Source organism: Carcharodon carcharias, chromosome 8 (assembly GCF_017639515.1).
Source record: "Carcharodon carcharias isolate sCarCar2 chromosome 8, sCarCar2.pri, whole genome shotgun sequence".
Taxonomy (NCBI): Eukaryota; Metazoa; Chordata; class Chondrichthyes; order Lamniformes; family Lamnidae; genus Carcharodon; species Carcharodon carcharias.
Window position 1 is genome coordinate 123,411,674 of NC_054474.1, and position 14,787 is coordinate 123,426,460.

The 14,787-nt window shown below is 45.2% G+C and overlaps 1 protein-coding gene across 3 annotated transcripts in view; it reads left to right on the forward strand.

Annotated features, from left to right (window-relative positions):
• LOC121281272 (discoidin domain-containing receptor 2-like) overlaps positions 1–14,787 on the forward strand; it is a 128,818-nt gene that overhangs the window by 110,545 nt on the left and 3,486 nt on the right. For all 3 annotated transcript variants that reach the window (XM_041194128.1, XM_041194130.1, XM_041194127.1), the window contains exons 11-15: positions 2,401–2,599; positions 7,854–8,098; positions 9,821–9,945; positions 10,781–10,978; positions 12,120–12,354. In XM_041194128.1, coding sequence (XP_041050062.1) covers positions 2,401–2,599; positions 7,854–8,098; positions 9,821–9,945; positions 10,781–10,978; positions 12,120–12,354 — 1,002 coding nt within the window. The remainder of the gene's footprint in view (positions 1–2,400; positions 2,600–7,853; positions 8,099–9,820; positions 9,946–10,780; positions 10,979–12,119; positions 12,355–14,787) is intronic.

Consider the following 14,787-nt stretch of genomic DNA (forward strand, 5'->3'; position numbering starts at 1 on the left):
GCACTGTATATCACACAAACTCATGAACAGGCCTAAAGCTGTCACTTTTGGCCCTGAAAAGTGCCCAGTCTACCTCTGATTACCCCGGAAAGACAAGCTATCTCAAAAATTTGAACAGCAGGTGAAGCCAGCTGTTTCACACTGCTATTATGCAGTAGCAACGTGAGTCGTATTTGCCACTAACAGGATGCTGCCATCAAGTCAAAAAGACGTTCTGCTATCACACAAATGAGTAATGTTGTGTGTGAATTTCAGTGCCAGTGTGATGCTAGGTATGTAGGCCGTATATCCCAAAGACTGGCGGATAATATCAAACAGCATGTCCCAGCCGCTGTTCGCAATGGGCAAGGTACAGACTGTACCCAACCAGTCTGTGCTTGCAAAACTCAAAACACAGTGTCCAACAATAGATGTGATTCCACGATTGGACAAGATTTGCTGAATAATCATCAGTGTGCTGATAATTACACTGACAACCAGTTTGGGATTGTCAGTCAGGCTCGCAGTGTGGTGCATTTGCATGTATTGGAGGCTACATGTATTGCTGCACAAGGCCCTGTTCTTTGCAGACAGGGAGGACATGTGCACACATTGTGCCTGTTTCAGCTAAACAAAGTAAGTGACAGCCATTCGCTGACTCATTCCTCAGGCCAATGCTTGACCCATCAGGGTCAAGCTGCCTGGTTTAATTTCAAACAATGCTTGGCAATTAACTGTCAGTCACCATCAGTGGTGCATTCTCCAATGCAATGCCACTTGCCAACCAATCAGCACTCTTCACATAAAGTATAAATTGTTGTTTTCCCCTTATATTGGTATTCTTGTGATGTGTCCCAATGAGTGCAAAACGAAAAGCGTCGACATGTCTCCTTCTTCAGCAGTACTCAAGTTCTGTACTACCAAATGACTATAAAAGTAAGGTTGTTATGCTCCAGCTATACAGGGCATTGGTGAGACCACATCTCGAATCCTGTGTGCAGTTTTGGTCTCCTTATTTAAAGAAGGATGTAAATGCGTTGGAGGCGATTCAGAGGAGGTTTACTAGATTGATACCTGAAATGAGTGGTTTGTCTTATGAGGAAAGATTGAACAGACTGGATTTGTCTCCACTGAAGTTTAGAAGAGTGAGTGGTCGATTGAAGTCTATAAGATCCTGAACAGTTTTGACAAGGTGGATGTGGGAAGGGTGTTTCCTCTTGTGGGTGAATCCTGAACTAGGGGACATTGTTTTAAAATTAGGGGTCACCCTTTTAGGACAGAGATGAGGAGAAATTTTTCTCTGAAGGTTGTGCGACTTTGGAACTCAGCCTCAGAAGGTGGTGGAGGCGGGGTCACTGAATATTTTTAAGGCAGAGGTAGATTTTGCCATGATTTGTTAGGTAAGGGAATCGTAGGTTATTGGGGGTAGATGGGAATATAGATTTGAAACACAAGCAGATCAGCCATGATCTTGTTGAATGGCGGAGCAGGCTCGAGGGGCCGAATGGCTTACTTCTGTTCCTATTTCATTTGTTAATGCGTTAACAACACCCCACCGCTGCACTGTGTCTCCTTTAACAACCCCCCTCCATTGCAGTGTCCCCTTTAACAGAACCATTCCATTGCACTGTGACCCCTTTAACAACCCCCAGCCACTAAATGGTGTCCCCTTTAACAACACCCCACTACTGCACTGTGTCCTCTTTAACAACACCCCTCCATTGCACTGTATCTCCTTTAAAACTTTGCCACTGCACTGTCCCCTTTAACAACACCCTGCCATTGCATTGTCCCCTTTAACAACAACCCACCATTGCAGTGTCCTCTTTAAAACCCCTGCCACTGCAGTGTGTCATCTTTAACATGACTGCACTATGTTCCCTTTAACAGGACCCTGCCACTGCATTATGTCCCCGGTAACAGGACCCCCACCATTGCTCTGTATCCCCTTTAACCGCACCCCCACCACTGCATTGTATCTCCTTTAAAACCCTGCCATTGCACTATGTCCCCTTTAACAGGACCCCACCACTGCTGTGTGTCCCCTTTAACAGGACCCCCACCACTGCACTGAGCCCTGTCCTCACAACCTCAGCCATTTGGCACTGCTCGTACCCGTCATTATTTCCCTCATGCTCTCTTTCCTTTCCATGTGCCTCTTACATCAACCTGCTCTGTGCCCACTGACCCCTGAACTCATGTTCCCACAGTAATACTCCCTTGTGCCCTTCTCACCTGCATCGTGGCTGCTGTTAAATGGAGCTTTGTGGTAGCAGCATCTATCCCCACTCTTTGCCCGTAACAGTTGGCCTCAGTGCCTCTAAACTGTAGAACTTCCTTCTCTCCATCTCAGTAATCTGAGTTGGGGTTGAATGGATCATTGTTATGGTCTGTGCTGTAATCTCTCTGCTTGTTTCCCAGGCTCCGCGGAGAATCCTGGAGGAGGATGCTACTGTGCGCCCGCCCCTGTACAATGACACCATCATCATTGGCAACCAGACGCAGATATTCCAGACCAACCCCACTTATGAGCGTGTCTTTCCATTTGACCTGGAGTACCAGGAACCTGCCAGGCTACTGCGCAAACTTCCAGAACTTTCTCAGAGTGCCGAGGACTCAGGTTAGTACTGTAGAAAGTCGGAGTGGAGGGGGTGCAAGAGTTGCTGAGCAGGTGCAGGGAGGCTTCAGTTGTTGAGTAGGGATCGAGGAGTTGCCCCATCTCCCTCTCCTTCATTCCCCCATCTCCCCATCAAGGGGGACGTTGATGAAAAGCCAGGGTTTCTACAAACAAATGAACACCTACATATTCACAGGCTTTATTTAGCAGCAGCAATCCGGCCTCAGAGAATAGTCCATTAGACCATTCTCACCAACAGAAAAAAAGTGAAGATTTAAAGGGTCCTTGCAGCTGTCAGGAATCACATTAGCCATTGCTACCTCGGAGCTCATGACCAACAGTTTGGGAAACCCTGCTGTAGATGTTTTGGGCCGTTAGAGGTGGGGATGTGGGGTAAATCACACTGGGATGGCCCAAGTCTCTGCAACTATATTCTGTTCAGCTCAGGAGGAACAGTGTCCATTCCATCTAGGGAATGTTTGGAGTTTAGTCTGGAACGAGGAAGGCTGCAAAGGGTCTCCCACGTGAGGAAACGCCTCAGATTCAGTTAGCACATCGTCTCTGGCCATAATCCTAAAACCCCCTAACAGCACTGTGAACTGCACAAATGACTCACCACCATCATCTCCAGGGCAATTAGGGATGGTCAATAAATGCTGGCCTTGCAAACAATACCTACGTCCCAAGTATTTGCAACATTCTGTGGCCTGGCCTAAGATATATGTGTTTTTTTCAAGTATTGCTGATAAAAGAGACATTTTTTGTCGAAGCTTTTCATCTAGCACTCATCAGGACAATTCACAAGAAAATACCAATGTCGAGGTAAAATCATATTTATACTGTATAAAAAGAGAGTGCTGATTGGTTGGCAAGTGGACTTTGATTGGTAGAGGCATTGCCATGGAGAATGCACCACTGGATGGTAACTGACAGTTAACCACCAAGCATTGTTTGAAATTTAAACCAGGCAACTTGACTCTGATTGGTCAAGGTGTTGCCCCGAGGAATGAACCAGCGAATGACTGTCACTTTTTTTGTTTAGCTGAAACAGGCATGTATATGTTCTTTCTGTCTGCAAAGGATAGGGCCCTGTGTATTAATATATGTAGCTTCCACTACATGCAAATGCACCACACTGCGAGCCTGACTGACAATCTTAAATTGGTTGTCAGCGTAATTTTTAACACATTGAGGATTATTTAACAAATGTTGTCCATTCGCAGAATCACATCTAATGTTGGACACTGGTTTGAGTTTTGCCAGCACAGGCTGGTTGGGTATGGTCCGTACCTTGCCCATTACAAACAATGGAAGGAACGTGCTGTTTGAGACAATCCACCAGTCTTTTGGACGTATGGCCTACATATCCAGCATCACACTGGCACTAAAATTCGTATGCCAAATTACTCATTTGTGTGATAAACAGAACGTCTTTTTGGCTTGACGGCAGCATTGTTAGTGACGAATACCACTCATGTTGCTACTGCATTGTAGCAGATGAAGGATTCATTCACATTTGCAAAGGCCATACAGGACTTACGTATCGATAGCAATGCTTTGACAATGTGCTCATTTGACATTGCTAGCCTATTCACCAATGTTCCACTTAAGCAAGCCGTAAATATTTGAGCTGCAACACTATATCATGGCAATCTAGACCCGCCACCATTGCGTGAACCAGTATTCATTGAGCTTATGAACTCGGCAAATCGCGCAGTTGAGTTCAGCTTTAATGATACCATGTATGCCTAAATAGATGGTGTTGCCATGGGATCCCCTTTAGGCCCAGCTTTCACAGACATCTTTGTTGGGTTCCATGAGAAATGTGTCTTCGATGGAATGACACCTAACCTCCTACTCCTTGCATATCTCCGATATGTGGATGATACGTTTGCTATATTTAAATCCACAGCTGCATGTAACAATTTCCTTACGTGTCTTAATGGGCTCCATCCTGCACTCAAATTCACCTTTGAAATGGAGCAGGCAAATGCACTCCCCTTCCTTGACATACCAGTTGAGAAATCTGCCAGGAGGTTCTATACCATGGTCTACCGCAATCCTACCTTCATTGGTCAATACACGTGTTGGGACTCTTACAGTTCCGCGTATTGTAAGATTGGCCTTTTTGGCAACCTTGCAAATAGGGGCCGAGCCATTTTCTTGATGCTGAAACAGGGCGCATCAAGACATCCTGTGGGATAATGGCTACCCTGATCAGATCATTTCACTCTGCATATCGTGCAACCTCATGAACAGGTCGAAGGCCATCACTTTTGGCCCTGAATAGTGCCCAGTCAACCTCAGATTACCCTGGAAGGCCAAGGTATCTCAAACATTTTAGCAACAGGTGAAGCTAGCTGATGGGTGAATTGAACTTGGTGTGAGTTAGGATATACCCAGCATAGATTTGGACGAGCTGAATTGACACAGAGGATGGAAGGTGAGAGGCCAACCAGGAGTCATCAAATCATTGAAGGTGAATGGTGAAGGTAGGGTAACCTGCCCCACAAATAAATTCCAAATACAAATATAAATTGAGACGGGATTAATTAGTAACCTCATAGTAAAGAATCCTCAAGGCAAGAGTGATCATAACATGATAGAATATCACATTCAGTTTGAGGATGAGAAATGAGGGTCTAAAACTAGCCATAAACTTAAATTAATGTAATTTTAAGGGCATGAAGGCAGAGTTGTCTAAAGCGGTCTGGGAAAATAGATTAATAGGTGAGACTAGATAAGCAATGGCAGATATTTAAGGAGATATTTTATAATTCTAACCAAAGATATATTCCATTGAGAAAAAAAGAGTCTACAAGGAGGCTGCACCATTCAGGAATAATTGAGGAAGTTAAGGATGGCATCAAATTGAAAAAAAAGGCATACGATGTTGCAAAGATTAGTGGTAGCCCTGAAAATTGGGAAAATTTTAAAAACCAGCAAAGGATGAGTTAAAAAAAGAAAGAAATTAGAGTATGAGAGAAAACTAGCAAGAAATATAAAAAAAGACAATAAAAGTTTTGATAAGGATATAAAGTGAAAAAGTGTAGCTAAAATGAGTGTTGGTCCTTAGAGGGTGAGACTTGGGAATTAATATTGGGAAACAAGGAAATGGCAGAGACTTTGAACAAGTATTTTGCATCTGTGTTCATAGTAGAAGACACAGAAAGCCTCCAAAGTAGAGTAGAAAATCAAGAGGCAAAAGGAAGGGAGAAACTTAAAAACAATCACAATCACTAGAGAAAAAGTACTGGGAAAACTAATGGGACTAAAGGCTGACAAGCATGTTGGACCTGATGACCTGCATCCGAAGGTCATAAAAAAAGTGGCTGCAGAGATAGTGGATGTATTTTTTGCTATCTTCCAAAATTCCCTAGATTCTGGAAAGGTCCCAGTGGATTGGAAAATCACAAATGTAACACTCTATTCAAGAAAGCGGGAAACTATAGGCCGGTTAGTCTAACGCCTGTTATTGGGAAAATGTGAGAATCCATTGTTAAAGAAGTAATAGCAGGACGTTTAGAAAATCATAATACAATCAGGCAGAGTCAACATGGTTTTGTGAAAGGGAAATTGTGTTTGACAAATTTATTGGACTTCTTTGAGGTATGTAACAAGCAGTGTGGATAAAGGAGAACCAGTCGATGTGGTGTATTTGGAATTCCAAAAGGCATTTGATAAGGTGTCAATAAAAGGTTATCACACACGATGTTGAGGGTGATACATTAATGTAAACAGAGGATTGGCTAATGAACAGGAAATGAAGAGTCGGAATAAATGGGTCATTTTCAGGTTGCCAAACTGTGACCAGTGGAATGCTACAAGGACCTGGGTCCCCAACTATTTGTGATCTATATAAATGTCTTGGATGAAGGCACTCACTGTATTGCAATCAAATTTGCTGATGATATGAAGACAGGTAGGAGAGCAAGTTGTGAGGAGGATACAAATAGCCTGCAAAGGCATATAGATAGATTAAGAGAGTGGTCAAAAGTCTGGCAGTTGTAATATAATGTGGGAAAGTGTGAAGTTCTCCACTTTGGCAGGAAGAATAGAAAAGCAGAATAGTATTTAAATAGAGAGATCCTGCAGAATGCTGCAGTACAGAGGGACCTGGGTGTCCTCATACATGAATCACAAAAAGTTAGCATACAGGTAGAGCAAGTAATTAGAAAGGCAATTGGAATGCTGGCCTTTATTGCAAGGAGGTGGAGTATAAATATAGGGAAATCTTGCTACAACTGTACAGGGCTTTGATGAGACCACACCTGGAGTACAATGTACAGTTTTGGTCTCTTTACATTGGATGCAGTTCAGAGAAGACTCTTAAGACTGATTCCTGGGATGAAGGGGTTGTTTCATGCGGAAAGGTTGAGCAGGTTGGGCCTGTACTCATTGGAGTTTAGAAGAATGAGAAGTGATCTTTTTGAAACATATAGGATTCTGAGGGGGCTTGATGTTGAGAGGATGTTTCCCCTCATGGGAGAATCTAGAACTAGGAGGCACAGTTTAAAGTTAAGACAGAGATGAGGAGAATTTTTTCTCTCAGAGGGTTGTTTGTCTTTGGAATTCTCTATCCCAGGAGCAGTGGAGGCTGGATCATTGTATATATTCAAGGCTGAGTTGGCCAAATTTTTGAACAACATGGGAGTTAAACATTATGAGGGGCAGACAGGAAAGTGGAGTCAAGGCCACAATCAGATCAGCCATGGTCTTATTGAATGGTGGAGTAAGCTTGAGAGGCTGAATAGCCTACTCCCGCTCCTCTTTCTTATTTCCTTCTGTTTCCCAAGGTGAGAAAGAAGAAAAGGCCATTTAGTGACACAAGTCCCATCCCTTGACCCTAACTCTCCCATCACAGTCCATCCCCCGACCCTAACTCTCCCATCACAGTCCATCCCCCGACCCTAACTCTCCCATCACAGTCCATCCCCCAATCCTAATTCTCTCATCATAGTCTGTTCCCGACCTGAACTCTCCCATTACAGCCCATTCCCGAACCTATCTCTTCCGCCATAGCCCATTTACCGACCCTAACTCTCTCATCACAGCCCATACCCTGACCCTAACTCATCCATCCCCTAACACCCTAAGTGTCATGTTGAGAGGCTCCATAGGGGACTGTTGGCTATGGTTAACTGGAAGGTAAGTTGTGTGAGCTGAGAATGATAGAGGAGCAAACTGGTGAACTTGGCATCTTTCATTGTAGCTTATCCGCCTGGAATGCTAACTTTCCCATGTGTCCTTTTCCCAGTATGCAGTGGGGACTACGCAGAACCTGATCTCACAAAAGCTACTCCACACCAGGGTTTCCAGAGCAATGTCCCACATTACGCAGAGGCTGATATCGTCAGTCTGCAGGGAGTGACTGGAAATAACACATACGCAGTTCCTGCACTCACTGTGGACTCCCTCGTCAAGATGGAGCTGGCCGTGGAAGAGATCTCCCGACAACAGTTGCACTTCAAGGAGAAGCTGGGGGAGGGGCAGTTTGGGGAGGTGAGTGACTTTTTAACTAGGCTTAGTTCCAACCATCATGTAACTGTGACACGTGCCCACATCCCTCTCCTGGTCCTAACAAGCCATTATGAGAGTCTGAAAGGCATTTTGACGGCACAAGGCAGTGTGTGAGTCACTGGGAGTGAGTGTATGATGGTTATTTGGTGAGAGGATGATGGTTATTTGGTGAGAGGATGGTTGATTTGGTGCGAGGGTGGTTGATTTGGTGCAAGGGAGGGTTAATTGGGAACAGTGAGCAAGGGAGGATAGTCGGTGGTGAGTGGGTGTCATTTAGGAGTAAATAGGGGTCAGGGTGAGTAAGGGATCAGTTGAGGGGTTGTGGGAGTCAGTCAGGGGTGAGTGGGGGCCAGGTGAGTAGTCAGTCAGGGGTGAGTGGGGGTCAGTCAGGATTTATTTAAAATTCTTTCCTGGGACATGGGCATCACTTGCAAGGTCAACATTTGTTGCCCATCCCTAATTGGCCTTGAACTAAGTAGCTTGCTTGGCCATTTCGGAGGGCACTTAGAGTCAACCATGTTGTTGTGGGTCTGGAGTCACATGTAGGCCAGACCAGGTAAGGATGGTAGATTTCCTTCCCTAAAGTACATTAGTGAACCAGATGGGTTTTTCTGACAATGAATGATAGTTTCATGGTCAACATTACTGAGACTAGCTTTCAATTCCAGATTTTAACTGAAGTTAAATTCCACCAGCTGCCTTGGTGGGATTTGAACCCATGGTCCAAAGCATTAATCTAGGTCTCTGAACCAGTGACAATACCATTGCACCACCATCTCCCCAAAAGCATGAGATTCAGGGGAGACCCCTAATTCAAAGGTCAGTCAGGAGTGAATGAGCTTGGGAGTAAGGGGGTGTCAGTCAGGGGTGAGTGGGGGTCAATCAGGAGTGAATGGGAGTCAGGTGAGGCAGTGTCATTTGGGACTGGGGGAGTATCAATCAGGGAGGATTAGTCTTTGGGGTCTAGGAGAGGGTCAGAGTCGGGGCGAGTGGGGGATGGTGAGCTGGGGGATTGGGGGACCATCAGTCCAGGGGAGTGGGGGTCAGTCAGGGAGAGTGGGGGAGGGTCAGTTGGAGAGGAGTGGGGAAGGTCAGTCGGGGGGAATGGGGGAGGGTCAGTCAAGGAAGTGGGCGAGGGTCAGTCGGGGGGGAGTGGGTGAGAGTCAGTCGGGGGAGTGGGCGAGGGTCAGTCGGGGGAGTGGGCGAGGGTCAGTCGGGTAGTGGGGTTGGGTCAGTGGGGAGGAGTGGGTGAGAGTCAATCGGGGGAGTGGGGGAGGGTCAGTCGGGGGAAGTGGGCGAGGGTCAGCCGGGGGGGAGTGGGCGAGGGTCAGTCGGGGGGAGTGGGCGAGGGTCAGTCGGGGGGAGTGGGCGAGGGTCAGTCGGGGGAGTGGCGAGGGTCAATCAGGGGGAGTGGGCGAGGGTCAGTCGGTGAGTTGGGGGGTCAGTCGTGGAGGAGTGGGGGAAGGTCAATTGGGGGTGTGTGGGGGAGGGTCAGTTGGGGAGGGAGGGTCACTGGGGGATGTGTGGGGTAGGGTCATTTGAGGGGGAGTGGGGGAAGATCAGTCTTGGGGGAGGGTCAGTTGTTGGGGTGTGGGGGGGTGGAAGGTCAGTGTGTGGGGAGTGGGGGCGGGTCGTTCAGGGAAATGCAGTGTTTATGTATCATTGGGTTTGACAGTGAGTGATGAAGCTGTGCTTCCTCTCCAGGTCCACTTGTGTGAGGCAGTGAGTCTGCATGAGCTTCTGCAACCTGAGTTCCTCTTCAACTTGGGACTCCGGCCAATCCTTGTGGCTGTGAAAATGCTGAGGTTGGATGCCACAACAAACGCCAGGTAGGCACTCCAGGGCGTTGCTGCACAACTCACGAATATTCAGGATTGGTGAGTTAATGGTGGTGGGGAGGGGGCAGGAACCTGCACAGTCGGCTGATTGCTGTGCGGTCAGGAGTCTGGGGCTGAGGTACAGATGGCAGCTGCCAGTTTGGGCGATGTAAAATGGTTCCAGATGGAGACGTTTGTGCTGTGGGAGTTCTCCTAGACTTCAGACATCATGACTGTCAGGAAAGCACTGATTAGCTGGATCTCTTCACTTGAAAAAGGAAGACTGAGGGGGAACCTAATGGAGGTCTTTAAAATTCTGAAAGGTTTTGACAGGTTGGATACTGAGAGATTGTTCCCTCTTGTGGGGAAGAGCATAACTAGACGCCATCAATATGAGAGTCCACCAAGAAATCCAATAGGGAATTCGGAAGAAAAACCCCTTTACCCAAAGAGTGGCGAAAATGTGGAGCTCACTACCACAATAAATCGTATAGATGTATTTAAGGGGAAGTTAGACAAGCATGTGAGGGAGAAGGGAATAGAACGTTACAACAGTAGATTTAAATGGGGAAAGATGGGAGGAGGCTTAAGTGAAGCAGAAACACCAACATGGACTGGTTGGGCCGAATGGCCTGTTTCAAAACTGTATATCCTATGTAATCCTACATAATGACTGTGAATGGCCACCATGTGGTCAGTATGGTTGGCATGCTGCAACACTCGCAGCTGGAATATCCACGGTAATGGAGGGGGTGCTGGGAGGGCATGATGGATGATGTCTTCTTTATCAGAGAGGTATGGATACAAGAGCTCCCTGTTATAACCAACCCCTGTCCGTCCCTTCCAGGAATAACTTCCTCAAAGAGATGAAGATCATGTCGCGGCTGAAGGACCCAAATATTATTCGGCTTCTCGGAGTCTGCACACGTGACGACCCGCTCTGCATGGTCACTGAGTACATGGAGAATGGGGACCTCAACCAGTTCCTGTGCCAGCGAGAGCTGGAGAACCACTTCACCTTGACAAAGAACATCCCCAGTGTCAGGTAGGCATAAGCAACCAGGGAAAGAACAGTATTGCAGCTAGTGGGAGGAGGGTGGGAGAGACAATGAAATAATGCAGAAGTGTATTTCTACAGCGTCCTCAGGATATCCCTAACCTGTTTCACAGCCAATTAAGCATTTTTAAATGTAGGAAATGAAAGAACCAATTTGTGCACAGCAAGATTCCACAATAGTATGAGCGATGCCCAATTAATCTGCCTTTTCATGATGTTGTTTGAGGGTTAAATATTGTCCAGACATCCCAACTTTCCTTCAAAATGGTGCCATGAGATCCAGCCGAGAGGGAAAATGAGGCCTCAATTTAATGTCTTATCCAAAAGGTAGTGCAGCATCACCCCTCATTCCTGCACTGGAGTGTCATCCTGGATTATATGTTCTAAAATCTGCAGTGGGACTTGAGCACATTGGGAGACAAGAGAGCTACCTAATGGGCTGGTGAGGTGAGAGCAGAAAATCTGTCACTGGTCCCTTGCACTGAACAGTGATATCACAGGCCCAGGATAGGCAGTATAGTTTAGTAAACAGGGTTATACAGAAATATTTCATCTATATTAACAAGCTAAAAAATTCTGCAGAAAAACATGCAGATATACCAGCCAGGTGTCTAGCCCAGCAAGTGGTGGGGAAGTGTGTGGTTGGCTGAATGGATTCCAGGATGTACTGTTCATTTCTGACTGGAAAGGGAGGTGGCATCAAAAGCACAGTCAACAAGTACTAACGGCTAATAGCAGCCGTATCAAGCTTAAAGGGAAGCAGGAATGTCATATTGTACCCACATTTAAACCTGTAAAATGACAACAGACTGGAGATCCTGGTCATTTCCTTCCACTGTGCTTTTGAGATTAGTGTAAGTAATCAAGATGTTTTGTGATCAACCGATGAAGATCCTTTTGTGTCTGTGATAAGAAAAATCATTAACTAGATGTATTCAGTTTTTTCCTAGTAATGGAGGCAAAGTGTTTCTGATACAATTTTGTAATCCCCATGTAAGGGCAGTGGGATATATGACACTATAAAGCCAACAGTGAGGCTCTGCCATCCCCTGGCAGCTGTGCTTCTTGCCTAGCCGTGTACCCTGCCAGTGGCTCAGCCTGTTCACTCTCTCCATATCCCCTCACTCAGCTACCGGTGCCTCCTGCACATGATGACCCAGGTCGCCTCTGGCATGAGATATCTCTCTTCGCTCAATGTCGTACACCGGGACCTCGCAACGCGCAACTGCCTGGTGGGGAACCACTACACCATCAAGATAGCCGACTTCGGCATGAGCCGCAACCTGTACAGTGGTGACTACTACCGGATCCAGGGCCGCGCCGTGCTGCCCATCCGCTGGATGGCGTGGGAAAGTATTCTGCTGGTGAGTGCCGCCACTGTAATCAGCTACAACACACTCTCCACCCTGAATCAACAACAACCTGCATTTATACAGTGCCTTTAGCACAATGTCAACTTTTGTCTGAATATTGTCCTGGCAGGTTTTCCTGTGCTAAAGGCAGGAATATGAATAAAATGGTCATACAAACATACGAACAAGGAGCAGGAGTAGGCCATTCAGCCCCCCAAGCCTGCACCGCCATTTAATAAGGTCATGGCTGATCTGATAGTAACCTGAAATCTGCATCCCACCTACCCCCAATAACCTACCCCACCTTGCTTACCAAGAATCTATCCACCTCTGCCTTAAAAATATTCAAAGACTCTGCTTCCACCACCTTTTCAGAAAGAGAGTTCCAAAGACTCACGAGCCTCTGAGTGAAAAAAATTCGTTTCATCTCTGTTTTAAATGGGTGACCCCTTATTTTTAAATAGTGACCCCTAGTTCTAGATTCTCCCACAAGAGGAAACATCCTTTCCACATCCACCATGTCAAGAGCACTCGGGATCTTGTGTTTCAATCAAGTTACCTCTTACTCTTCTAAATTCCAGCAGATACAAGCCTAGTCTGTCCAATCTCTCCTCATAAAACAACCCACCTATTCCAGTTATTGGTCATGATAAACCTTCTCTGAACTGCTTCCAATGCATTTACATGCTTCCTTAAATAAGGTGACTAATACTGTGCACATTACTCCAAATATGGTCTCACCAGTGCCCTGTACAACTGAAGCATAACCTCCCTGCTTTTGTATTCAATTCCCCTCACAATAAATGATAACAATCTATTAGTTTTCCTAATTACTTGCTTTACCTGCATCCTTGCCTTTTGTGATTCATGTACTAGGACACCCAGATCCCTCTGCACCTCAGAGCCCTGCAATCTCTCACCATTTAGATAACATGTTTCTCTATAATTCTTCCTGCCGAAATGGGCAATTTCACATTTTCCCACATTATATTCCATTTGCCAGATCTTTGTCCACTCACTTAACCTATCTATATCTTTCTGTAGCCTCTGTATGTACTCTTCACAACTTACTTTCCAATCTATCTTTGTGTCATCTGCAAATTTAGCAACCATCCCATCCATCCCTTCATCTAAGTCATTTACATAAATTATAAACAATTGAGGTCCCAGCACTGATCCCTGTGGCACACCACTCGTTACATCTTGCCAACCTGAAAAAGACCCATTTATGCCTACTCTCTGCTTTCTGCAGCCAGCTATCCATGCCAATATGTTACCCACTATGAGCTTTTATTTTCTGCAATAACTTTTGATGTGGCACTTTATCAAATACCCTCTGGAAATCTAAGTACACTACATCCACTGGTTCCCCTTTATTCACAGCACAGGTTACTTCCTCAAACAACTCCAATAACTTTGTTAAACACAATTTCCCTTTCACAAAACCATGTTGACTCTGCCTGATGACCTTGAGCTTATTCAAGTGCCCTGCTTTAACTTCTTTAACAATAGCTTCTGACATTTTCACTATGACAGATGTTAAGCTAACTGGCCTGTAGTTTCCCACTTTCTGTCACCCTTCCTTTTTGAATAATAGAGTTACATTTGCTTTCTTCCAATCTAATCGGACCTTCCCCAAATCTAGGGAGTTTTGGAAAATTAAAACCAATGCAGCAACTATCTCACCAAACACTTCTTTTAAGACCCTAGGATGAAGTCCATCAGGACCTGGGCTCTTGTCAACCCCCAGCTCCAACAATTTACTCAGTACCGCTTCTCTGGTGTCTATAATTTTCCTGACTTCCTCCCCCACTTCCATTTCTTGGTTTATAGCTGCTTCTGGGACATTACTTGTATCCTCTATAGTGAAAATTGATGCAAAATACCTGTTCAATTCATCTGCCATCTCCTTGTTTTTCATTATCAATTCTCCAGACTCAATTTCTATAGGACCAATGCTCACTTTGTTAACTTGTTTCTTTTTAAAATATTTATAAAAACTCTTAGTATCTGTTTTTATATTTCTGGCAAGCTTTCTCTCATACTCTAATTTTTCCCTCTTTATTTGTCTTTTAGTCATTCTTTGACGTTCCTTATATTCTGTCCAATCTTCTGACCTGCCACCTGTCTTTGCACAATTATATGCTTTTTCTTTAAGTTTGATACTGTAACCTTTCTTGTTAACCACAGATAGTGTGTCTGTCCCTTAGACTTTTTCTTACTCATTGGAATCTATCTATTCTGTGTATTCTGAAATATCCCTTAAATATTAGCCACTGCATCTCTATTAACCTATTCCTTAACCTAATTTGCCAGCTCAGCTTTTATGCCCTCCTAATTGCCTTTATTTAAGTTTAAAAACACAGTCTCAGACCCATTCCTCTCTCCCTCAAACTGAATGTAAAATTCAATCATATTGTGGTCGCTGTGTCATCTCATTGCACA